We start from the raw sequence: 26,933 nt of genomic DNA, 5'->3' as shown, positions 1-26,933 counted from the left end.
CTGACATCAGGGAAATGAACCACTTGGAGAACTTTCATCTTCTTTGTTTTAATAAAATTTTTTTTACCCGGAGTATGAACTTGACATTTTCCAAAAGCATGCAGTGGTTAGGAATGCAGGCTCTGGAGTTGAGTTGGGTGTAGATTCAGGCTTTGCTACTTCATACCTGTGTCCCCTTGAACAAGTTAACTTCTCTGAGCCTCAGGGTCCTTGATGGGAAAAGGAATAAAAGCTAGTACCTGCCTCACAGGACAGTTTTAAGGTTTAAATGACATAATGTACGTAAAGCGCTTAGCACATTGCCTGATATCATTATGGGTGCTGTTGTGTAAATAAAGCATTAGGTCAGGGAGGGGGACACAGTTGTTACTAGGGGTCTCTAGTCTCACACTTCTTCTGGGACACAGGGCGGTGGGAGCACCACCCACATTAGCAAAGAAAGGTGAAAATCCTCAAGGATGTCACAGCTGATGATGTGATGACTGCATTTTCTTTTTATTTATTTATTTGGTTGCACTGGGTCTTAGTGGCTCCAGGGCTCCTTAGTTGCGGCACGTGGGCTCCTTAGTTGCAGCAGGCGGGCTCCTTAGTTGCGGCATGCATATGGGATCTTGTTCCCTGACCAGGGCTTGAACCCGGGCCCCCTGCATTGGGAGCTCAGAGTCTTATCCACTGTGCCACCAGGGAAGTCCCGATGACTGCATTTTCGAGGCACAGGTGGCCAGTGAGGACATGGGTGATGCCCTGTTTTCTGTTCTCTGGCGGATAGAATGGCTTGCTCTCTACAGGTGGAGAGCCAAGCCCTGGGAGACACAGCTGGTCATCCTTGGAAGAAATAATTCTCTTGGGGTCACCTTCCTTGACCTGCCCTCCCCCAGAGCGCTCTCTTCTCTCCCAGTCGTCCTCTTGCATTGACTGGGGTCCGCCAGCTCTGCCTGGTGCCTTCAGAGGGCTGGCTGGCCGGCTGCCACTGCTGCTGGACCTCTGAATTGAGGATCCGGGATGCAGACAATGTTTTGCCCCCAGTTACAGTTCTGGGGCAACAGAAAAAGGCCTCTGAAATGTTGTTCCAGAAATAACGATGATAAAGCTGGAAGAGACTGCATAAGGCTTCCACGCTAGCAGTCTCATTTCCAAGGGGAACAGACCCCCAGCACCGTCACACTGTTCAGAGCATAAGTGGTGGGGCCGACACTAGAGCCCTGGGCCCCAGTGGCCTCTGGATGTTTTCCTTCTCCTACATTATGGCTGCTTCTAAAGTAGTTGTTATGATCGGTACATTTCTTTTCTTTTTTTTTCGGCCTCACCTTGTGGCTTGCGGGATCCCAGTTCCCCAACCAGGGATTGAACCGGGGGCCACAGCAGTGAAAGCGTGGAGTGCCAACCACTGGGCCACCAGGGAAGTCCGATCGGTACATATTATTCTTCTTAGTAGGTAGCAAGAGCCGTAATCCTTTTCTTAAGGCGTTTTGTTTGACATTCTGAATACTCCGCAGCTCCCTGTGTGTCTCCCAATCTCCTAGAGGAGACGAACTGGTGTTGATCCGAGCTCGCTAGCCTTGAACTCTGCACGGTTGCAGCGAGTGATGGTGTTTTCCTCTGTACTCTCTGCAAAGCTCTGATTAACCCCTCGCCCTTTTTTGGGAAACAAATCAGGAGGAAATCAGCTGGTTTTCCTTACTCTCCCCTTAGGGATTTTGCTGATGACCCATCTTGACTTTGGCAGGTTTGATACAGAGGAGGAGGCGGTGGCGATCGCTAACGTGGCCGACGTCGGGCTGGCAGGTAGGCGTCCGTCCTCGCTCGGTAGCTGTCATAATCACTTCTCCAGCTGATGCCAGGGTGGCCTTTTAAACGTCACCCTGGGTTTTGAGAAGGCAACTTCATTGGAGCATGTGTTTCACTGCTTTCCCAGGGGCGGGGGTGGGCCTGTGCAAGTCCGTGTTCTTTTGCCTCGTTCCTGGATGCAGGATGGGGGCTCCCTGGTTGGAGCTGGGTATGGTCATGGGAGAAGAAGCAGTGCCGTGTTTCAGGGGGAGAGTCACACGCACCCTGTAACTCTCATGTTCCCAGAGGCTCGATGCCTGGAAATTCCAAGGGGTTTTCCTCCCATTTTGTGTGGCTCCTGGAAGTCTGAACAAAAGAGATAGCACCCGACCTCACAGAGAGCATCAGGGGCCATGAAGGAAGCGAAGGCAGCACAGGCAGAGGGAGCCTCACAGAGTAGCTGCCGTTCTTTCAGTTTGGACATGGACAAGGTGGCCACAGAATGTACCCTATGACTCTGACAAAATTATATGTGCATAAATGCACTCAACAAGGGCTTCCCTGGTGGCGCACTGGTTAAGAGTCTGCCTGCCAATGCAGGGGACACGGGTTCGAGCCCCGGTCCGGGAAGATCCCACATGCCGCGGAGCGGCTGGGCCCGTGAGCCATGGCCGCTGAGCCTGCGCGTCCGGAGCCTGTGCTCCACAATGGGAGAGGCCACAACAGTGAGAGGCCCGCGTACAGCAAAAAAAAAAAAAATATATATATATATATATATATATATATCATGTGGATAACCTAACTGACGTGTGCAGGATGCACTGAACAGGAGGCCACAGGAGCTGCGTTCATTATTGTTACAGTCCTGATAGGAGACGGTGAGAGCTCTAGCGAGAGTGGACTAGAAGCAGAAAGATGATTTCCAAAGGTTTTGAGATGAAGATGTGCACAGGACCAACTCGGGGCTCCACATGGGAGCAGGGAGGGTTCCAGGCCCGCATGACTAGGCACATGGTCATCCATGGCATCCGCAGCTGTGGACATCATGTCTTTAATCAGGGGTCCCCAACCCCCAGGGCTGCAGACCGGTACCGGTCCGCGGCCCATTAGGAACCGGGCCACACAGCAGGTGGTGAGCGGCGGGCGAGCGAGGGAAGCTTCATCTGCCGGTTCCCGTCACCCCCCCACCGCTCGCATTACTGCCTGAACCGTCTCCCCCTGCTGTCCATGGAGAAACTGTCTTCCATGAAACCAGTCCCCGGTGCCAAAAAGGTTGGGGACCACTGGCTTTACTGACTATTCTACATCCATGTCCTTTATCCCCATGACAGGTTACTTTTACTCTCAAGACCCAGCCCAGATCTGGAGGGTGGCGGAGCGGCTAGAAGTCGGCATGGTTGGCGTTAACGAAGGCTTGATCTCCTCCGTGGAGTGCCCTTTCGGTGGGGTGAAGCAGTCTGGCCTTGGGCGAGAGGGCTCCAAGTATGGCATTGACGAGTACCTGGAGCTCAAGTACGTGTGCTTTGGAGGCTTATAGGATTCCTTAGTTCTTTAAAAAATAAGAAAGGAAGCTTCGCCATATGTATGGGGACATGCCATCCATTATTTTAAATAAGCCCATAGGGTATCTGAATTAGGAATTTTTTTTTTCGGGCCTCTCACTGCTGTGGCCTCTCCCGTTGCAGAGCACAGGCTCCAGACGCGCAGGCTCAGAGGCCATGGCTCACGGGCCCAGCTGCTCCATGGCACGTGGGATCCCCCTGGACCGGGGCACAAACCCATGTCCCCTGCATCGGCAGGCGGACTCCCAACCACTGCGCCACCAGGGAAGCCCTGAATTAGGAATTTTTTTAAAGCTCATCCAATCCTCGTAATCTTAAACAGATGCAAATCCTACCCCTCCCCCTACCTGACTAGGGACCAATACATGCCATGCGCCTGAGGCCGCAGACTCCCCGAGAACCAGCGTAGGGTTTATAGCATGAAGCCCTGGACTCCACCACGACCCCATCTGCCTCAGAGCAAAGTGCAGCGTGAGGCCAGCCGGCCCCCGCAGCCCCATGGTCACGGCTGGATCACTGCCTGGGTGCACTAAAGACACTTGCTGGGTATTCCGGGGTGTTGCTGCAGAGGCCGAACCACTCATTTTTTAAGACTTCAGAAATAGCACGGAATTGCTTGTGTTTCTTTGAGACACGAAGGAACCCCTCTCCCTTTTTCGACCATTTTTAAAATTGAAGTCTCCATTGTCCTAAATTAACTGCTTAAAGGTTTTTTCCTTTCTGTGCTGTTTTCCATGTCATGTTGTTTCCGTTAGGAAATGAGCCTAAGCATAAAGCAGCCTGGTGGGATGGATGGCCCACGAGTAATGGCCTGGCCTGGCCTTGTCCCCGTGGATGTGACATTCAACCCCTCCCCGCCCCCCGCCGCACCCGCATCCCTCAGGAGAGTGGAGATTCTATACATGCCTTATTTAGCTCCATGGGCTATTGTGAGCCTCAGAGAAAGTGAAAGTGTTTGCCAAAAAGTAAAAATTCAGTGTAAGTGCAGGAGTCGTCATTATTATGAGCAGCATGTCCCAGCCCCACTTGGGTGTCCGGCGGTGGCTTTGCCAAGGTGAGCGGAGGTTGGTACCCACCTGCCCAGCACCTGAGCCTGAGTGAGGGCTCGTCACCTGCAGCCTGCTGTTTCTGTTCTCATGAAGCGCTGCTCCTTCACCTGCAAAAGAGCAAAAGCACTTTCACAACAATAATCCCAAAAGGAAAAAGAATTTCCATAATTGCCAATTGGAAGAGGCATGAGGTTTTGCCCTTCAGGCACCTTTTATCCAATAAGAGTTTTTATAGTTCATCATTTAAAACAAAAACAAAAAAACCCTATGACCACTGTTTCCTGTCACTCTGAAAACTCAGATTAAAAACACACTAGGCTTTTCTGTATCATGTCTCCGTTTGTCCTGATATACAAGAAAAAGGAATAAAAGCTGTTCCTGGTGGAATAGACAAGGATGAAGCACCTCCTTTTCCACTCTCTCTGTGTGCACACTCCACTGACATTCTGTGGATATTTTGGGGAGCAGAAGGAAAACATGAATGAAAGTAGTGCTAGAGGCAGTCACTCCTGGACCCAGCTGGGATGTAGCGTCCCTCACTGAGCCATGGGGAGCTGAATAGCTAAAGGTCTGAGATGTCCCTGTGCACAAAAGTACCATGGCTAGGGCTTCCCTGGTGGCGCAGTGGTTGGGAGTCCGCCTGCCGATGCAGGGGACGCGGGTTCGTGCCTGGTCCGGGAGGATCCCGCGTGCCGCGGAGCGGCTGGGCCCGTGGGCCATGGCCGCCGAGCTTGCGCGTCCGGAGCCTGTGCTCCGCAACGGGAGAGTCCGCGTACCGAAAAAAAAAAGAAAAAAAAAAGTACCATGGCTAGTCTTGGAGCTGCCTTGTGTTTGCCCTGGGTTACATCTGCCATCTCCCCTAAGGCCCAATAAGGAATGAGCTGAAATCCACCTCCTGGTAACATGCATTGCTCAGACCCTGTCCAGAATCACGTACGCATCATATTGACTGTGAGTTTCTACTTTTTAGTTTTAGGGTTGTTTTATGTAACACCCTAATTACTTAATATTTAGGTGTGTCCATCTGGTTGCTATTAACAATAAAAATGCTCTAACACTCGTTTTTAGAAGTCTGGAATACTGGTGCTTGAAATGTTTGGAGGAATACATTCAAATACATTTGTAACTTTGTAAATCAGTGAATGTCTTGGCTGGGTGGCAATTTTGAGTTTTCTAGTATATCTGGCTCACCAGGTACATAAATTGAGGGCCAGACACTCATTCCAATATCTTTGATTAATTCTGGAATTAAAATAATTTGAAAAGGAAGTAGCTTACTGTTAGTAAAATTGTTCTGGGTTGTGGGGAAAACAGAGAAGTATTTTTAAATGAACATTTTGGGGGCTGTTTTTCAATAAGGTAACCATATGTGATGGATTTTTTTTAATGTATGTTATAATATGAAATAGAAAAGGACCATTAAACCAGGGGTTGGCTCACAGCCCAGATCTGGCCTGCCGTCTGCTTTTGTACAACCCAGAGCTAAGTATGGTTTTTATATTCCCAAAGGAGTGGTTGGGGAAAAAAAATCAAAAGAATGGTATTTCATGACACGTGAAAATTTTGTGAAATTCAGATTTCAGTGTCCAGAAATAAAATTTTATTGGAACCCAGCCACATCCATTCATTTACCATATGATCTGTGGCTACTTTCTTGGCAAAGTTGAGTATCTGCAGCACAGACAGTATTGCCCACAAAGCCTAAAGTATTTACTCTTTGGCTTTTTACAGAAATAATTTGCCAACCCCTGATCTAAACCAAGAGGGAGATATTGACCTTCCCCCGTTTATGAGGCATTATATCATTTTATTGAACACCTACTGTGTAAAAAATACTTTTCTGGGCCTTGCTCCAGTGAATTCTCACCAAGAACTTCCCAGCAATTATCACATAACTCATATGAAATTACCCAGAGAATGGGAGTCTATTGGCCTTGAAAAAAAACACGTCTCAATTTACTTTCCCCAGCTATGCAGGGATTCTCATTTAAAAAGCTCCTCTGTACCTATTATCTTTATCCATTTGAGTAGCTTTTAAATACAATTTTATGTCAAGCGCTGGTTCATCTACCTTTATTTTTATGTAAAGACTCAGTGAAAGTGAAGATCAGAAGCACAATGCAAATAACTATTTTATTGTAAACTTGTATCATTAACTTTAAACTGTGCCACATGACTGCCTTCTCGGAAGGCTGGAGCCCAGGGTTTTAACTGTTCACGAGCAGCTATGGTAGACAGCATTTTACTTGAATGATATTTATGCTGTGATTTTTTTTGTGCTGTATTTTATGGGATAAAACTTGGGAATAAGTGTAGTTGGAAGTGTGGAAATATTTTGTTTTTTAAACATGCACAATTCATTTTTCCAGTTTTTGATAATTGTATGTGTGTGTCAATGTCTTGTCAGCAGAGTTGTGCGTGTGTAACTAATAAAGGTTGAATTAACAGAATTTCCTCTTTTTATGTCAAGGTTTCTGGTTTGTGGGTTTTTTTCTTGCCAGTTCATCATTTGAGTTTACTTTGGAGATTATTAGACCAGTTTGGATATGTATGCCACCCCAAAATATGACTGTAGGAGTTCAGGACATGCCAGCCCAAAAGATGCCACTTTGGCATAGGTTTTTTGTGAGCTGAAGGCAATTAAGAAGCAGATACAAGAAAAGCTCTCTCTTCCCTTCCCCCTCCATTTGCCTAAAAGCAGGATACAGATTTATAAAGTTGCTCCCCTCCCCGCATCAGGAGGGAAGGACAAAGGTTAATTCCCAGAGACAACTTCAGGCCCAATCAGCCTGGAATCTAAATAACAAATTTTACTCATTAGCTTTTATCTCCGCCCTTGAAAGCCTACAGCTGCTTTCCTCCGTCCTGTCATTTCTCCAGAGATTTATTGTTCTTTGTTGAAATGCTCTGTCAGCTGAAGTTTTAAGCCACCTCTTCGAGTTACTCATTTCTCCCTGAGTGTGTCCCATGTTTACATGAGATATACATGTTAATAAACTTCTGTGTATCTTTCTCTTGTTAATCTTTCATTGCAGTGGTCTCAGCCAGGAACTCAGAAAGGTAGAGGGAAAATTATTTTTCCTCTCCTACATGTGTAAATGGTGCTCCCTTGACTAGTGTGTGAATCTCTTGGGCAGGGAACCTGCCTGTGAAATTTGGTACCCTAGCACCTTCCTACAGGATGGCCTGTAACAGGGAAGAACATTTTACATTCTATTACAAGTTCATCACTAAAGGGATGTTGCCTATAAGCTTAAACTACACATAACAGCCCATCTCTGGGAACCGTGCTTCCCAGGTAATGAGCATTAAGCTAAAATACCTTTGTTTAGCTCACAGGAAACATCCTGACCAGGCCCACCTGTGAATGACTGCAAGGAGGAAGAAATTAACATATCCCCTACAGAGGCCGACCTGAACCAGGAAATGTTTGACTTTACTCCCTCCCCTTTTAGTATAAAAGAAACCTGCATTCTAACTCAGGCAAGATGGTTCTTTGGGGCATGTTCTTCTCCGTTTGCTGGCTTTCCGAATAAAGTCGTTATTCCTTGTCTCTTGATTATTGGCCTGTTGTGCAGTGAGCAGTACAAGCTTAGACTTGGTAACAGGCCTGTCGTATGACTCGCGCTCATTAAATGTTTGCTGAACTAAATTGAGAATTTACCTGTTTTGCAGGTGTGGTTGCCTAAGAAAGGAGGAGCCTCCAGCTTTCTCAAATACACCAGCTTCACTCCTCTACGTGTGCCACTGTTATCCATTATGTACTTTTTTCAAAGGCTGGGTTTTTTGGATACAGAAATGTATGAGGAAGACATTTCTGAAACCCTGCCTTTCAGATATAATCACTGTTAATTATTTAAACAGCATATCTTATATTTTCATCCAGTGTTCATTTATATTCTAAGAAATTTCACGTGGCCTCATTGAATCCAAATTGTATCAGTAGGCCTTGAACAAAGGTAAGGTTTTCTCTGGAAGAAAGAATACACATCTCCCTTTGTCATTCCATTTATTGCATGCATTTCTCTTAACCTGCTTTTGATTTTTAAAATTACTTTGTTACCAGGAGAAACGATCCACTTACCTCTTGTTGACCTGAAACAAATAGACTCCCAGATATTTCTCCAGCAAAGATGGGTTTATTTGGTATCGGCAGCCACAGCGAGCCGCTTGCAAGCCCCTGCCCAGCAAGGGAAGAAGAACACTTTTATCGGGAGGAAAGGGAAGTTGGGAGGCTTATAATGAAAAACTTCATGACTTTTCATTGGCTGAGTCCTTACCAGGAAAGAGAAGTCTTCCTTCTTCCTGTTGGGCTTTACTATCATCACAGGGTGTGAGAGCTCCCCCTTCTGGTCGCCCGACTCTATTTACTTGAAGTTTCTGTTCATTTTTTATACTCTCAATTTGTGGGTTTGTTCAATGCTTGGCCTAGGCGTCTGCTTAGAAGCAAGTGTATTTTCATCTTCCTACTATTTCTAACAGGAAATTTTCACCGGTTAGAGCTGCTTTATCTCTGATTTAGCTTGCAACAAATTTAAAAAGCAAATTAGTGTGGTTTTCATTTATCAAGTGTGGGAAAGCTGTCTGGAAAAAGAACAGGTCCTGCATGGTCTGAGTGTTGAAAGGCTACAGGGATATTCTATTTGTGCGCTATTTATAAATGAGTGGAAATGGATTTGGAAATTGGTGGTCTGTAAATTTACCTATAATCCATCCATTTTATCAGCTAACCAGGAAGGAGTCGCCACCATTTAGACCACAGGCAACACCACTGTCCCGGTGGTTTAGTGGACAAGGATGTGTTTTCAGATGTTCTGTCAGATTATATAAGGCTATGTGCTTTTTCCTGTTGTGCTAAGACTCAGCACTGAAACTCTGGGCTCATCTTCAGGAGAAGAGTAGTAACTCTCACCATGTAGCCTTCAAATAAAGGAAGAGAGGTAGTAACTCTCACCATGTAGGCTTCAAATAAAGGAAGCTTGGCTGTTTGCTAAGCTCATCTCAAAAAGGGAGGCTCTATGGACCACTTAGTAGGAGAAATGATGGTTTTGCCTTTTTAAAAAACTTGTTCCCGACTAATGGAAACGCTTCTAGTGTTTCTCAATTAATCATTAATCTGTATGTTTCCCCTCAAAATCTTTTGACTTTTTATTTTTAAATACAGTTGTCCCTCAGTATCCGTGGGAGATTGGTTCCAGTACCCCCATGGATTCCCCAAATCCACCCATGCTCAAGTCCCTGATGTAAAATAGCACTGTACAGTCGGGCCTTCGGATCCGCGGTTCTGCATCTGCGGATACAGAGGGCACAGTGTAATTATAAGTTCACAGGAAGTGGCAAAAGTAATAGATTCCTGTGTACCCTTCACCTAGCTTCCCCCAGAGCTTAACATCTTATGTAACTAACACAATATCAAAATCAGGAAATACATACCGTTCATACGATCCTTATACCAATTTCACCAGTTTTTCCATGCAAGAGTCACACGGATGATGGAAACTAGATTAGGGGATGTAGTTTAAGCACACACACACCTTAATCTAATTTGCACCTCCCCCAACTGCAGGCATTTTCCAGCAGAGGGCAGACTACCCATTAATGTTGGAGAAACCAGGGGAATGCACTCTTTGGCAGCCGAATCTAAGCAGGGGAGAGAAGACAGGCAGCACTGAGCACCCTCAGTGCCTCCCCAAATCCTGTCCCCCACGGGGAGGAGGGAGCCGGGGGTGCTACTCTAGGCTCCAGCAAATTTTTTCTGTAAGAGTTCAGATAGTAGATATTTTAGGCTTGAGACACAGTCTGTGTTGAAACTACTCACCTCTATTGTTGTAGCACAAAGGAATGAATGACTGTGCCTGTGTTCCAGTAAGACTTTATTTATGGACACTGACATCTGAATTCCATGTAAGTTTCACGTGTCACAGAATATGATATTTTTTTCAACCATTTGAAAATGTAAAAACCATTCTTAGCTCACCAGCTGCACAAAAACAGGTCGTGGGCCAGCCTGCTGCCTCCTACTCCAGGGAAATCCCTCCACACAGAAGCAGAAAGAATAAGTATTCCCATCCTCCTCAACAACAAGGAGGCATTACAGAGACTACAGACACCTTTATTCAGATTAGCATATATGTTTAATAGTGTTATATTGGAAATGACACGTTGTCAATACATGGGAAAAAGATAACATTAAAAAAATAAAACCAAGACTTCAGCCAAAGCAGCTAAGAATCTTGTCAGCCTGTGAGCCCTACCACTGCCCTGTCCCACATTCTCGGGCCCTGCTTTTCTCATCTATCCTGAGCTGCCAGTGAGCGTCATCTTCCCAAGGCCCTTAATGCAAAGTGCACAAGAGAAGAATGTTGGCTGCCATTCCACCTCACGCTCTGCTCCTCCGATAACAAGAGAGGACCCACTTTCTGATCACTGGGGTGGTCTTTATTTCTGCTGCACCATAGATTCAAGATCTATCTGTGGTGGAAAGATCAGACCAGTGGGGCTGGAGACAGAAAAGGAGGAGTGACCTGGAGGGGTGGCCCTGGGGGTGATCCAACAGAAGAGATGAGGCAGGCTTCTCTCCCTTTGTCTTTCTTGGTCCTAGGAACAGAACTTCCAAGTGGTCCAAAAGGTCCACCAGAATTTGCCCTCCAACAGTTGGAGGTGGGAGTTCTTTGTGTAGGGGAGGAGGGTGGAAAGCATGGACTTTGCAGCTTACAAAATTTGCATTCGATTCCTAGATCCACCACTAATTGGCCGTGACCTTGAGCAAGTTACTTAAACTCTCTGGGCCTTCATTATGTGCAACATGAGAGGAATATCTACTTTTCCAGGATGACCGTAAGGGTCAACGGAGTATGTAAAATACGTGTGTTATGTACACGGCACTTCACAGATGATCACTCCCTTCTCCATCACTGTGCTCTACTGGCCTCATATTTAGGCTGCCATCCTCTGTGCCAGAAATTTCCAGTTGTGCACAAAAATAATGTAACCCTGGCCACCGGGTAGGGCAGATTTTAAGTGTATGAAGCTAAATGTTCATGTAAAAAGCATCACACTTTCCTTCTAACACCATCGATAGTATTGAACTGGCTGGATATACAGAAAGTGTAGACATAAGCAGAGAAATTATTTTAAAAATAAAATCACACTCCTGTGCTTTTTACTTTTTTTTTTGCCACTCCTTATAAAGCAGAATAATTAAAAATAAGAAGGTCTCATGAGGATGAATATTAGCAGCAGGAACAAAAGCACCGGAAAGCTTAATTTTTTTCCAAGGCCCATGGGAACCATTTTCTCTATTGTCCTGTCCTGATGATTTCAACCTGACAGTTTCATCACGTTGCTTCTCCACTTAGTCATAGCAAAGCAATCCTAGTTTTCCCCTCGTGTGACAGAGGCTTGTGCAACAGAATATTGCTTAGGTGTGGTCACGCTTGTCTGTGACGGGCCCCACCTCTCATTCTAATCTCTCCACAAAGAACGCCAAGGGCACCACCCAGGCCCCCAGCCTCAGGACCATGGGCGGATGGGGAACAATCATAAGCTAACCAACTTGTCAGGCTACAATTAACTCCAAGTCCTTGCTCTGGGGTGCTGCTCTGGGGTTGGGGATGCTTTAATGTTTTTTTCATATATTTAAAATAAGATATTTAGTAGAAAATGGTTTAATATATTTTTAAACATATGAAGTGGATATCTGTGTCAAGTTATTAGGGAAAGTACCTGTAGGGGCCGAGTATCATAAGCACACCATCCTCATTAAGACTGATTGTATTTCAGAGTTTGGGAATACAGTCGGCCCTCCCCCACCCTCCCACATCTGCATCCATGGGGCCCACATCCCTACGGGTCCTGCATCCGTGGACACGGAGGCCCGACTGTATATATTACCAAGTTGCTGAGTCTTTATTCCTACTGATAGAGGTCCAAATGCATGGCCTATAGCACATACTCAATAAATGTCTAAGGAATTAATAATCACTTTTCTTGTGTTTCATGTAAACTGGGACTGAGAGAGGCCTCAGTGTGGCTTGTTTTTCTCAGAGAAAGAAAAGGTGAAACATGCTAAAATGCTACCTTCAACCTTCAACCTACAAGTCAGCAAACCCCACCTCCCTCTCTGTTGCCTCCAGTCCTCAGAATACAATTCTTATTTAGCTCTCGAACTTCCAAGAGCTGCTCTGTAGAGAGAGCACAGAAATGGCGGTTGGCATAGCGAAAGAGTGAAAACAGGAGAGCTGGGCTCTGTATGGGTGTCTCTTCAGCACAGAAAACTTGCTGGACAGAGGACAACCCATTCCTCAGATAAAGCATCTTTTATATATATATATATAAATATATATATAGACACACAGCCCTCAGACTCCAAGGGTCCTACGACAGAAACCACGCTTGGAAAGTCGTCTTTAAAGGCAATCACAGCTCCTAAGAGAAATTGGCCCTCTTTACATCATGTTGAACTCATCTTCTGCAAGGGTCTGCAGATAGAAACAGGTTAATCTTTCTCTTAACATAGGAACATAACACTGTGCCAGCTACAAAAACACAAAACTCTTTTAAGTATCTACCTTAGCCTCTTACCCAACCTTTAGTCCCATTAACAAGCATCTCAGTTAAAAGAGCAATGTTTTTGTTTTGGTTTGTGTCTCAAAAACCCCAGAAGACAGGTCTTTCAAAATATGGGGACACACCTCCAGCCCAGTGTGAAAGGATGGGAACACGCTATTCTAACAAGAGTTAGTTTTGTTTTGAACTCCCATTGACTGTCCTGGATTAAAGGATTCCTGCGAGCGTCCTTCCATTTCACAACCGCTCCATTATCTGTCCTTTGAGCAATAGCTGAAGGAAGCTCCGTTTCTGACGGATCCGTTCATGGAAACCTTTGGATTCCCTCGCTCCATCCTGTCTCGGCTGAAGATCGTGTCCTGATCACTGTCAAACTCAGACTCAGACACCATCAAGCTGGAGTTGTGTTCTGTGCTTCGGTGCTTAATACCTAGGGAGAAGCAGACAGATGCATCTTGGGGGGAAGGGCATTTTCCCTCTCAGCTGCCCATCATTCTGGTCCCATGCACGGAGTCACGCGCTCTGCACATGCAAAACGATCACTCACAACGCAGCAGGCGGTTGGGGTTTCCTAGTGAGTATTAACAGGGGCTTTGGAGTCACTGCTGAGCTTGAGCCCAAGCTTTGTCACTCACCAGCTGTGTGGCCCTGGGCAAGGTACCTAACCTCTCTGGGCTTTCAGTCTCCTCATCTATTAAATTAGGAGCTAACAAAGCATCTATTCCACGGGTTTATGGTGAAGGTTAAGTGAACTCGTGCGTGTAAAACTCCTGCTGGCATTTACCACTTAGTAAGCACTCAATAAATGAAAACCATTATGATTTTACCACTTGTTCCCATCAAGTATTTTTAGTAGAATATTTGATTGCTGGGAGTTAAAATAAGAGAAGGGACAGGTATGTGACCCCTGCTCTCAAAGAATTTATAGTGTCTAGCTAAGGATGTAAGACAAAGACGAGATGAGGGTTCATGACAGGCAAGAAAGTTTTAAAGATAAATTTTACATGAATGAAGAAGAGACAAGTGCACACTTAGAAGCTTCAGGGATCGTTCACACAGGATGGGATTTGAAGAGAGTGAAGGGTTCGGACAGGAGGACAGTGGAGGAGCATGGAGTATGCGGAGGCATCCAGAAATATTTGCAGAAAGCAGTCTGGAGCAAATGATTCATGTAGGAAATGCAAAAAAAAAGAAAAACAAAAAGAGGCTGGGATCTCATAGAAAAGCACATGAATCCAAGGGAAGCCGTGAAGCTTGGATTTTGTCCTACTAGCAAAGGAGTGACACTATTAAAATGTTGTTTTAAGATATTACTAAAACCCAGTGGCAGGACAGAAGGAAGAGAGAGGAATAGCTGGAGAGCCAGCCACACACACGGAGCAGCGCAGCATGGAGGAAGGGAGCCCAGGCTCTAGAGCAGACGGCCTGTCCCGCCTGCCTTTGGCGCCTACTAGCTCTGTTACTTGGGCAAGTTGCTAAACTCTTCTGTGCCTCAGTTTCCCTTTCTGTAAAATGGGGATAATCATAGAGCTGTTGGCAGGATTGGAATTCAGTGGTAAAGTGCATAGAATTGTACCTCCTACATATTAAACATTAAGTACCTGCTAACTATTACTGTTGTTACTATTAGTCCACAGGTGAGATCACAAGGGTCTGAACTAGGGGTGGTGGTGAGAACGATAAGGAAAGAGGGCAAGAGATTAGGCAAGATGGAGTGGTTGGAATGGGGACAAGGCATCCTGGACCAAGCACCAGTGTCTGAGCTTTAGAGCCTGGTAATGAGGAACACAGGGGGGCTGTGAGTAGAAACAGGACTGCCAGAAGGGGGAGTGTATTTTAGAAGGCAGGTGGGTGAGACAATGCACCCAAAAGCACTTTGAGCTCTCAGGTACAAAGTCTCTTTATAACACCTCTGGTATTAGTTATGTAACACAGATGGTGAACACTTGATAAATGCACGCTATCATGTGGATTTCCTGAGAAGCTTCCCCTGCCAAAGGCCCGAACCACGTTCTCCGTACACGCTCAGTCATTCTGGCCTCTATGTTCCTACAGGGCCTCATCCGGCTTCTGTAGGGCTCTGACTCTGGTGTAATTATCCTCCCCTGGGCTCTGAGCGCCCCAAGGCAGGCACTATGCTTCATTCTCCTCCCCATCTCCAGGGCCTAACTCAGGGTCTGTGCAGATACATGACATTTACATGGGTAAATGTACATGGGTAAAAATACATGACAGATACATGGGTAGATACATGACATTTGCCGTGGACAACGTTCTGCATCTCACAACTTCGAAAGTGATTACAGCCCTCTGTAAGAATCAATTTAGTCATCAATCCAGAATTATGATAAGTCCATAGAATCAGTGCTAAGCAGCCTCAGGGGGCCAGAGAAGGTTCTTTTAGTCTCCAAGAGTTAATAAGTGAGAATCAGAGAGTTAACTGACGTGGTCAAGAGGTAGTTCTCAGCATGGGGATCAATTCATGCTGTGAACAAAGTCAATTGTTTGTAAAAGCTTTTGTGTCCATCTATACACATGGCTGATTAGCTAATGCAGACGCTGAAAAATGTTTGGTTTTGAAGTCCAAATGTTATTTTGCGGCATTTTGTGTGTGGCAGACCTAAAAGGAACAGCATTCAGAGATGAGCCAGGGTGAAACAGCATCACAGGCCCCACCCTCCAACCATGAGTAGAGAAAAGCCAGGCACTGGGGACACCTGTTTGAAAAGCAGTCTTATTCCTGGGGTCATTTGTTTCGACCAATAATAGGCATGTCCTATCCCTCACCCATTCATGCCTCAAAGCACTTTGCCAAGATTTCATTACGTGTATAATACAACTATCGCCTCCCAGGTAGCATATCCCCGGGATTGAAGTAGGTTGATTTTCTTCACAGAATCCCAGTCTCACTCTTCCTCCCCAGTTAAAGCGCCCACTCCAGCCTGCTGTTCTCCCTTCACCTACGGTGACACTCAGACACCTGGATCAAATAATGGAAAGGCACCAGGAAATCATCTTGGAGGCTGCCTTACCATATTTGGGCCTCAGCTCCATTCTTTCCTGGTCATCCATGTTATCCAGGATTGTGTACTTTGTTTTTTTCCTTATTTTAGTCCTTTTTCGTCTGAAAAGAACAAAGAAAAGGTCAACCCAGATTCTCAGAAAGGGTAACTAGGATCCAGGATTTCAAACACGTGGAGGACGCCAAAGGAAATGTTTTGCCTTTAGAATTGATTACATTCTGTTAATTGGCATCTTTTATTAAGGATATACACAGCCGGATCTGAGTTTGGTGAGTCTGAGGTACCTCACGCATCTTGAAGAAACACAGGTCAGAGTAAGAAGGGTCACACTGCTACCACCCTCCTAACTGCAGGCTCTCACCCAGTCCTCAGGCTGAGGTGCCAGGGAACCTTCCAGAAACTCTCAATACCTGTGTGTTGGCCTAGCAAGCTTTTCTCCATGAGTCATTCCTTCCTCATAAAAACCTGGATTAGCAAGTTTTCCCCTCAACCTATACTATCCTGAGATGTCCAGAGATGCAGGAATGAAAAGATGATGTAACTGGCAGTCAGAAAAAAAACCCAACAGAAATTATAATAAATTCCCCCAAGGGAATAAGCAATAACTCAGTCAACACATAAAAACAACTGGGCTATCCTATGTACCTCATCCTATGCTTCAGGGGATAATTTGAAAATACACATCAACACTATGGTTAAGATATGTAGAGAACAAACAAAGGCAGTTTTCTGATAGCTTGGTGATTAACAGCATGGGCCTCTCACCCTGGGTTTACTATGGGGTGACTTTGAGATCATTTTTTGTTACCTCTGTGATTCCATGTTCCCACCTGTAAAATGGGAGTAAGAATAGTCCCTTTCTCATATGGTTGATAGGAGGTCTAAATAAGATAATACACAGAAAGCACGTAGAACCATTCATCACAATGGCAAATACTTAATAAATGCTCACAGTCAATCACTCTCATCGTCATCATGCTCATCTACTTGATACAAATGTCACAAAGCTGCAGAATTTTTAAAGCCAAGCACAGCAGGGTGACCATCATCCCAGAGGGTTCTGGGAAAACTTAATGGGATGGAGGCCTCTAAGTGCCTGTGCTCTCTTTCACCAGTCCTACCTTTGGGAAAATAACCACAAATAAAACTAAAAAAATTGATAAGTGATCTCTGAAAAATAACTATTATTTTGGTATAACCATTATTTCTTTTTATCACGTCTTCTTTGGAAAGCATTTATAGAGTTCCATATAGGAAAGTGGACCCAATGCTGTCTTCTAAGGACTTGAGTAATCACTGTTCCTACAAATCTCCTTATAGAGGGTCAAGCATGGGGTTATGGAAGGTTCGGACAATTAGGCATCTCTGGGGCTTCTCTGCGGTCAGCTCCATGGGAAAAAAGAAGAAGGAGAAATCTAAAGCAAAACCTCTCTTTGGTGATAGTATTCAGTTCGCTTAAAGTTTTACATTTATGAAATAGAATTCAGGTAGATTAGATTGTTGCTTCACATACGTAAAATAATATAAATCTAGCGTTTAGATCAGTCTACTTCTACAACTCCTTTCTCTACCGAGGGTGGATTAGTCAGGCCACTTAGGTACTGTTCTAGTGAACATAATGCGAGACTGATAGAAAAGAGCATTAGATTTGATACAGAATCACTGAATCTTCTAGAAAATATGAGAGCTGCAATGAAAAAAAGCTGTCTCTAGTATTATTCTATTTAACTAGGCACATAAGCTTCGTGGGGGAGAATGCATTATAAAGTACTTTTAAAGTCAAGTTTCTCTTCATAAAAAGAGTGACTCAAACAGTTCAGCAGCTTCACAAACCCGAGCAAAAGCCGCTAGAACTGTCATATCACCTTCAATGTTGCATCTTTATTTCCAAGACATAAGTAAGCGTGCCAGGTACCTCTTGCAGCAGCAGATAGAAAGCCAAGTTAAACCCCCTGTTAGCACGACAAGAGTTAGAGCCAATGTTGTCACATAGAACACACTCCACTCTGAAAAACAAGAAAACCAGAGTGGACATATTACATACCATTTGCAAAACAGCTTTATTTCAATGACTCACAATGAATATTTCTGAGTCCATACAAGCAAAGCCATCTGTGGTGCTGCTACCGCCTCGCCAGGCTGGTCGAGAGCCTAAGCAAGGTGAAGTACAAATAAATCAAGAACAACTTAAAACCACCCGACTTTCATCCAACTGGTTCAGGGACCTCATGGAGCACATATTTCACACTGACCTGAGAACAGAATAATCTGAAAAAAAAAAATTCATCAGTTAAAAAGTAAGGCCTCTTAAACACCCATGAAAGTCACATCAAAATATTCATTCCATGGGCTTCCCTGGTGGCGCAGTGGTTGAGAGTCCGCCTGCTGATGCAGGGGACATGGGTTCGTGCCCCGGTCCGGGAAGATCCCACATGCCGCGGAGCGGCTGGGCCCGTGAGCCATGGCCGCTGAGCCTGTGCGTCCGGAGCCTGTGCTCCGCAACGGGAGAGGCCACAGCAGTGAGAGGCCCACATACTGCAAAACAAACAAACAAAAAAATATATATTCATTCCAGAATCACAGAACCTCAAAACTAGTTCTGGCCTGGTTTGAATAAAGCAAATAAAGTATTTGTATGGTCGCCTATGACATGAAGATGCTTTTCACAGAGCCAGACAGCCACTCAGAAGCTACCTGATCTTCACTTCCCCCACATCCTTGTGGAAATCCAGGGTAAAAAGTTCTGCACCAGCAACTCAGGAAGAGAGAAACCAATGGAGCAAAAACAGAAGGTTTACCTCTATTAAATGTTATATGTGCTCCTTGGAAAAACAATCCAAGGGCTGGCTATTTTCAAATGTTTATGTAGTAGAGTGGGAACATAATTTGGCAGTCAGCTCATCCTAATTTTTCGGCCAATTATGTCCATCTACATCCCCAAGAAAACAAAATTACTCTTAGGAATAGACTGGCATTGAAATACAGTTCCCTCCTCAGAAGAGACTTAAGGGCACCAGCTTGGCCAGCTGAGGCGGTGGTTCCAATTTCTGGTGCCTGCTTGGGCAGACAGCCTGGAAGAATGGGCCAATTTTCTTGTTCATCTGATTCCAGCCAGGTCCACACCAGGGACCACTTCACCAGAAGGTCACACTCAGCTCAAGACAAGGCAGGTGCAATGTGGAAATGGGGACCATGTAGCCCAAAGCAGCCTTCTCAGCAATGCCAGCGATGGTTAGCCAACTGCTCTGCCAAGGTGAATCTCCTCATCGGGAAGTTTTACGAAAAGCCTTAAACATACCCCCAAGGTGAACTGTGGCAGGATCTTAACCCATCACCACGTGAGCTCGTTCGCTTGGCTTTGGGTGAGAAAAGCGTTGAGTTTACAGCTGCAAAGCTAGGCAGATCTTTCTGACAGTTCAGAATGATTTGTCTGAAGGCTCCTCACCCAAATCCACCACACCAGGACTCACCACAGTTGCTTTCCCCATCCTGAATATAACGCTGGATCAGGTTCTCCATCCACAACTGAGAGCAAATGCAGCGCTTTGTGATGGGGTCACAGTGACCATGGCCAGAACACTTCAGGAGGCACCCTGCAAGGAGGCGAGTGGGGCAGAGGTCACCATGGAGAAAAGGGGCTCCCTGGCTTCAGCTGTGTCTTTTCATAGCATAGACCCTGAACAGAGGCATCTCGTTGAATCAAGAGACTCTTACGCTATGAACAGGGGTCCCGGGGAAAGTCTCTTGAATCGACAATCTCGTCTGGAAGCAAATGGCAGAAATATGCCAACACCTGAACTGTGAAACAAAAGCCTTAATCATGTAGCAGAAACGTAGCACCCTTTGGCTTAAGAAAGAGAAATTCTAAGAATTTATCCAGTGAAAACGACTGGGGATGTGCACAAAAACTTATCTACATTGCAGCATTATTTAAAATCAACCTGACGGTCTGTGAGTAGAGGATTGGTTGTATAAGTTGTGGAACATATCTAGGATGGAGTACTGTGAGGTCATGAATATGTTATTGAGGGATGAATTTTAAAAGATTTGAGAAAATGGTCATAATATGATTTGAAGTTAAATACCAGATTAAAAAATTATATATCAAATTATCCTGATTGTATTAACGTGTTTCTAGAGATGGGGGAACTGGAAGGAAAAGCATCAAAATATTAACAAAAGTTATCTTCGGATGGTGGGAATTCTAGACTCTAGAATCTAAAGGATTATTCTAATTTTTTTTGTCTTGTTGGATATTCCAAATTTCCTACAATAAATAATACTACTTTTGTAGCTAGAAAAAAAGGAGTTCTTAAAAAAATTAATTTACTCCATATTACAAAGAAAGTCAATTGTGGATAGGTATACATCTGAAACAAATTAAATTTTACTCCCCAAATGGTATCACAGTCCCCAGTGTTTATTGAAATGACCTGGGATAAAGACCACATTTCCATCCACACATATGAATGAGTTTGGTGCCAGGAAGAGGCGTCAGGCAAGCCACTAAGAAAAGAGGTACCACTGGAAGGCACTTAAAAGCTATCTTAGGGCTTCCCTGGTGGCGCAGTGGTTGAGAATCTGCCTGCCGATGCAGGGGACACGGGTTCGTGCCCCAGTCTGGGAAGATCCCACATGCCGCGGAGCGGCTGGGCCCGTGAGCCATGGCCGCTGAGCCTGCGCGTCCGGAGCCTGTGCTCCGCAACGGGAGAGGCCACAGCAGTGAGAGGCCCACGTACCGCCAAAAAAAGAAAAAAAAGCTATCTTAGATTTCCAAGAGTCTACATAACACCATGTTCACAACCTAAGGCACGATGTCCCAGGTCAATAAATTATATAAACATGGCTTTTCCAACCAATAACACGTATCTGTCTTTTAATACTGTTCTGACCATCTAAGTATGAAATCTCTGACCATGACCAGTATGAAAGAGTATGGTTTTAAAAACAGACCGTAACTGTTGTTTGTCTCCAGTTTCCCTCAAAGACAAAGCATGGTTGGCAAATGTATGTTGCAGGAAACCAGGTGGAGACATAAATGCAAAACAAATCTCTGGATGCTAAAGCAAAGATGTCCACATGTCCTCTTTCTGTGCCAGTAAAACATAGCCACGATCAGCAAATCTGATTCTTTTAGAATATTCCCGTAGGGGTTGACATGGAGAAATTGGAAAGATAATGAAATATTGAACTTCATTCCTACTTAAGTCAAAAAAGACTATGAGGGCTTTCCTGGTGGTGCAGTGGTTGAGAGTCCGCCTACCGATGCAGGGGACACGGGTTCATGCCCCGGTCCGGGAAGATCCCACACGCCGCAGAGCGGCTGGGCCCGTGAGCCATGGCCGCTGAGCCTGCGTGTCCGGAGCCTGTGCTCCGCAGCGGGAGAGGCCACAACAGTGAGAGGCCCGCGTACCGCCAAAAAAAAAAACAAAAAAAAAAACAGACTATGAGACCTGGCTACTGTCCCACCATATAGGAACCAAATCATATTTCACCTTCTCTGAAAAATCTTTTCCTTTAACCTGGGTAATTATGTTTCTATAAGACTCCCATTGCATTTAATTGGATGGGATGTCTAGTCCAGTGGAATCCAATTCTGAATATACAACAATTAGGTATTTACATTACTTGAACTTTAAAACTAAAAATAAAAAAGAATATTTCTGATGGGGACATACCTGCTGTGTCAATCCTCAAGACTTTGAAAAGCAAGAAATCAGCCTTTTCCTTTGAGAGCCGCCTGTGCAGATTTCGGGCCACTTCCGCAGCTTTGAGGACCTTGAAAGGTGGCCCAGTCTGTACATAAAACACAATCACGGTGCTGCAGAGGAGACAGAGAGAGAGGTCAGCCACACGGTTATGCAGTGACCAATGTGACACATCCACTCCAGCCATCTGACCTGTGGGGCTGAGAAGACAGACGGCCACAGCTCTGCCGCTTGGCAAGGACATAGGGGTGTATTCTGAGGGTCAAGGGATTGATCAGTTTCTATTCACAAATAAAGGCTCTTTGGTCCCAGAGTTCAGCTGATGATAGATAGACCTTTGGATAAAAGGAGCAATGTATGTGTGTGTGCAAACAGACATAACCACACACAGAATAAGAACTTTCAGACACATCTTCATTTTTACCTTTTTGTTGAGATACAATACACTTACAATAAAAAGTCACCTTTTTTTTTTTTTTTTTGGCAGTGCTGTGCAGCTTGCAGGATCTCAGTTCCCAGACCAGTGATTGAACCTGGGGCCAAGGCAGTGAAAACCCAGAATCCTAACCACTAGGCCACCAGGGAACTCCCAAAAGTCACCCTTCTGAAGTGTACAATTCAGTGGCCTTCGGTATACTCACAAAGTTGCGCAACCAACACCACCATCTAATTCCAGAACATGGGCTTCCCTGGTGGCGCAGTGGTTGAGAATCTGCCTGCTAATGCAGGGGACACGGGTTCGAGCCCTGGTCTGGGAGGATCCCACATGTCGCGGAGCAACTAGGCCCGTGAGCCACAACTACTGAGCCTGCATGTCTGGAGCCTGTGCTCCGCAACAAGAGAGGCCGCGATAGTGAAGAGACCCGCGCACCGCGATGAAGAGTGGCCCCCACTTGCAGCAACTAGAGAAAGCCCTAGCACAGAAACGAAGACCCAACACAGCCAAAAATAAGTATAAAAATAAATAAATAATTCCAGAACATTTCCATCATCACAGAAACTCCACACCCACTAAGAGCCGCCCCCATGCTGCCCCTCAGCTCCTGCCAAACACTAATCTACTTTTCTGTCTCTGTAGGTTTAATTATTCTGGGCTTTTGATATAAATGGAATATATATGAGGCATTTCACATCTGGCTTCTTTCATTTAGCATAATGTTTTCAAAGCTCATCCAAGTTGCAGCATATATCAGTATTTCCCCCTCCTTTGAATTGCCAAATATTATTCCATTGTATGAATATATCTCATTTTATTTATCCACTCATCAGTCGATGACATTTGGATTGTATCTACTTTTTGGCTATATGAATAACGCCACTGTGAATGTTCACGTGCCAGATTTCTTTTTTTTTTTTAACATCTTTATTGGAGTATACTTGCTTTACAATGGTGTGTTAGTTTCTGCTGTATCACAAAGTGAATCAGCTACACATATACATATATCCCCATATTTCCTCCCTCTTGAGTCTCCCACGTGCCAGATTTCGTATGGACATATGTTTATCATTTCTCTTGGGTATATACCCAGGAGCAGAATTACTGGGTCGTATGGTAGCTCTACATTTAGCACTTTGAGGAACTGACAAACTGTTTTCCCCAGTGGCTACACCATTTACATTCCCACCAGCTACGTATGAGTGTTCCAATTTTTCCATATACTTGCCAACATTTGTTATGGTCTGTCTTCTGGATTACAGCCATCCTGGTGGGTGTGAAGTGGTATCTCAATGTGATTTTGATTTGCATTTCCCTAATAGCTAGTGATGCTGAGTATCTTTTCACGTGCTTATTGGCATTTGTATATTTTCTTTGGAGAGATTTTATTCAAATCTGTATTAGTTTCCAAATGTTGCCATAAAAATGTACCACAAACTGGGTGGCTTAACACAACAGAACTTTATTCTCCCACAGTGTTAGAGGCTAGAATTCCAAAATCAAGGTGTTGGTAGGACCATCCTCTCGGAAGGCTCTAGGGGAGAATCTGCTCCATGCCCTTCTCTTAGCTTCTGCTGTTGCTGGCAATCCTTGGCGTTCTGTGGCTTGTAGACACATCACTCCAATCTCTACCTCCAGTATCACATGGCAGGTTCTCTGTGTGTCTGTCTCTGTGTCTCTTTTCTTATAAGGACACAGTCATGTTGGATTAAGGGTCCACTCTACTCCAGTATGACCTCATCTTAACTAATTCCTTTTCATTTATAATCCTTTTCATTTCTATAAGGTTGGTAGTGATATCCCTTTTCATTCCAGATTTCAGCAGTTTGAGTCTTCTCTCTTTTTCTTGGTCATTCTAGCTAAAGCTTTATCGATTTTGTTGATCTTTCAAAGAAACAACTTTTGGGGCTTCCCTGGTGGTGCAGTGGTTGAGAATCTGCCTGCCAGTGCAGGGGACACAGGTTCGAGCCCTGGTCTGGGAAGCTCCCACATGCCGCGGAGCAACTGGGCCCGTGAGCCACAACTACTGAGCCTGCGCATCTGGACCCTGTGCTCCGCAACGGGAGAGGCCCGTGCACCGCGATGAAGAGTGGCCCCCGCTTGCCGCAACTAGAGAAAGCCCTCGCACAGAAACGAAGACCCAACACAGCCAAAAATAAATAAATAAATTTATAAAAAAAAAAAAAAGAAACAACTTTTGGTTTTATTGATTTTCAGATGTGTTTGGTTCAGTGTTTGATATAAGAAAGGGAAATGTATGATCCATTTTGGAAAGAGTTCCGTAAAAAAATAACTAGTATTTTTAATTTATTATTTTTCTAAGTAAATTTCAGTTATCTGAAAAGCAAACCTAAACAGAACAGCTGACAATAACTGGCAGATGGATTCACTGCGAATAGTAGGTTTTTATTCCCATATTCTCTCTCTCTCTCTCTCTCTCTCTCCCCATCCCACTTCCCTGTTCATAAGTTGGATAAGAGTTTTTTAAAAACTCAATTAAAATTGTAAATCTTATAAGAAATCAAGGAAGAGGTTGAACCTTATAGACCCTCAGAAGACAGCAATGGTACCCATAATCCTCTCACACTGAGAGAAGTCTCAGCCCCTAAACACGGGGCAGGGATGAAGCCTGGCTGTGAGGCATCCCCCGTGCGTGCCCCAGACCATGCGCACACCCTCCGATGATACCAGAACTAAAACCCAGCTCCCTCTGACGTTCCCTATGCCTTCCTTCAGAACATTCTCGATCAACAAACATTTACCGAGACTTGTGGGAAGGACCTATAATGATGTTGTCCTTACTGCTTCCCTTTGAGGAAAAAAAAAGAATATGAATGGGATAAACATGCGTGCAAAGACAGAGAACGAGAGGAAATGACGAGCTTCAGGCTGGACGGTGCGGATCTTACCTGAGATCCGAGAGGGCCTGAATCTTCTGAACCTTGATGTCTGAGTCCAGCACATTCAGCAGCACCGCCAGCTGCCTCACAAGGGTGTCCTTCTGCTGTTCCGTCAGCTGCCCAACGCCAACCTGCAGGATCAGCTCCACCAGGCCGCTCTTCTTCGGGTCTGGGGAAATGAGAAGACATAGGCTTTCCACCTGGAAACCCCAGGCTTGATAATAGGAGGAGCAAGGCCTGTGTAATAGTTAAAGAGCTTTAAATGACCCCTGTGTGATTTCTACGCTTAGGTTCTAGGGCTCAGGTCAATTCTTCCAAGTACCACGGGGGCCACTATCCGAGAGTACTTCTTCCTTCTTTTATATCAGCTTGCTGTCTATTCATTTTTCTCCAGATGATAAGGAGGTGTGACTAATCTGCCTCTGGGCTCACGTGAAATTCTGGGACCTCACACACCTCCTCGGGCCTGGTAAGAGAACTATGTCTCCGAGCACTGCGGGCCCGGCCCACTTTATGCCGGGGGTCGGTGTGGCCACCTTGCTGGAGCTGCCCTCTCCGCGCTCCCAGGAATGAAGGCCTCGTGTCCACCTCACATTAGGTCTTTGTCTTCTGGCAGGAAAACCAAAGTGACCAGGGAGTCCTGCTGCCAGACCCAATTCTCCCTAATGAGTTAGGAGGCTGGATCTGTTTGGGGATAGATAACCACAGGCAGAGGAAACCTCCAAGTGGGCCCAGCTTCCCACACCGGGTTCCACTGTCACCTGCAAGGAGCCCCAAAGGCTGACCTCTCCCCCCCGCCCCCGCTCACGGACCAGCCCCACAAACCCAGGCCCGGAAGCCTGTGAGCGCACCTGGCCGCACTTCCACGGTGGCAGTGTCCATGTCCGAGGCGCCCTGACTGTCAGTGACTCGCAGGTGGAAAGTGTAGACCCCCTCCACCAGGTTGGTGAGCTGCAGGGCCGTGCTGTGGTCAGAGCCATCCATGACATCCTGAGAAATAACCCAGTTCATGATTCAATAGTCAGCTCCCAACCTGGGCCTCTGTTGATCCCAAACCTCGGGGTCCCGTCTTTGTCATACATGCATGATTCTAAGGGGCAGGGTGAACAGGAAGCAAGGTGGTGGGTTAGTGAAGGTCTGGGCAATCCTCAGCGTCTCTCCCACTTTTAAAGCACCAGGAGGCACAATCCTCAGACAGGACTTTGTGAGCTGAGCTGCTTCCCAAGGGCTCTCTAGGAATTACCAAATTCCACCCTACAGAGGGGGAAACCACCGAAATTAGGGCAGAGACCTGGAGGGTGAAGCACTCTCTTTGAAGAGCTTTCTGGGTCTTATTTTTGTTTTGTTTTTTTTTGCGGTATGCGGGCCTCTCACCGTTGTGGCCTCTCCCGTTGCGAAGCACAGGCTCCGGACGCGCAGGCTCAGTGGCCATGGCTCACGGGCCCAGCCGCTCCGCGGCATGTGGGATCTTCCCAGACCGGGGCACGAACCCGTGTCCCCTGCTTCGGCAGGCGGACTCCCAACCACTGCGCCACCAGGGAAGCCCCTGGGTCTTATTTTTAAAGATAGTTTTACAATGCTCTCATCTCGGGTTTCCTCATGGTGTATCAGGTTCACCTTCTCAAATGACCCAAGAGCCTGAGTAGCAACATCTCTGCTCAGAGAATTCGAGAAGAATCTCCCAGACCCTCTCTCTGAACTTGCTAACAGAAGAGGGTGGTAACAAGGGCTCTGATCAGACAGCTGTTATAATTACACTTAGAGGCTAACCCACCATCTGGCTGAACAGTATTCATTCCAGAGTTACTTTAGAAATTAGAACGCATTTTCAGTTCTTTCCCTGGGACCACTCCTTCAGTACATCTCCAAGAGTGAATTTGCATCCCTCAAGTCCTTAGCAACAGGAGGAATGAAGATGTA

The 26,933-nt window shown here is 45.5% G+C and overlaps 2 protein-coding genes and 1 long non-coding RNA gene across 7 annotated transcripts in view; 2 read left to right on the top strand and 1 right to left on the bottom strand.

The window, feature by feature from the left end:
• ALDH5A1 (aldehyde dehydrogenase 5 family member A1) overlaps positions 1–7,937 on the top strand; it is a 31,356-nt gene extending 23,419 nt beyond the window's left edge. The window contains exons 9-11 of one of the 3 annotated variants that reach the window (XM_033434812.2): positions 1,727–1,785; positions 3,099–3,279; positions 7,711–7,937. In XM_033434812.2, the coding sequence (XP_033290703.1) occupies positions 1,727–1,785; positions 3,099–3,279; positions 7,711–7,729 (259 nt within the window). In that variant the 3' untranslated portion in view covers positions 7,730–7,937. Of the gene's footprint in view, positions 1–1,726; positions 1,786–3,098; positions 6,829–7,710 lie in introns of those variants that run through there. The other 2 variants (XM_033434814.2, XM_004273525.3) reach the window with 2 other exon arrangements.
• LOC125965682 (uncharacterized) overlaps positions 1–26,933 on the top strand; it is a 667,016-nt gene that overhangs the window by 579,531 nt on the left and 60,552 nt on the right. The window lies entirely within an intron of this gene.
• Positions 10,949–26,933, bottom strand: part of KIAA0319 (KIAA0319 ortholog) — a 75,435-nt gene continuing 59,450 nt past the window's right edge. For all 3 annotated transcript variants that reach the window (XM_033434807.2, XM_049716357.1, XM_049716356.1), the window contains 7 exons: positions 25,865–26,003; positions 25,023–25,182; positions 21,648–21,790; positions 19,440–19,562; positions 17,885–17,975; positions 15,979–16,070; positions 10,949–13,376 (listed from right to left, as the gene is read on the bottom strand). In XM_033434807.2, coding sequence (XP_033290698.2) covers positions 13,198–13,376; positions 15,979–16,070; positions 17,885–17,975; positions 19,440–19,562; positions 21,648–21,790; positions 25,023–25,182; positions 25,865–26,003 — 927 coding nt within the window. In that variant the 3' untranslated portion in view covers positions 10,949–13,197. The remainder of the gene's footprint in view (positions 13,377–15,978; positions 16,071–17,884; positions 17,976–19,439; positions 19,563–21,647; positions 21,791–25,022; positions 25,183–25,864; positions 26,004–26,933) is intronic.

The sequence above is a fragment of the Orcinus orca genome, chromosome 10 (genome assembly GCF_937001465.1).
Source record: "Orcinus orca chromosome 10, mOrcOrc1.1, whole genome shotgun sequence".
Taxonomy (NCBI): Eukaryota; Metazoa; Chordata; class Mammalia; order Artiodactyla; family Delphinidae; genus Orcinus; species Orcinus orca.
This window is presented reverse-complemented; position numbering and strand designations above follow the sequence as displayed.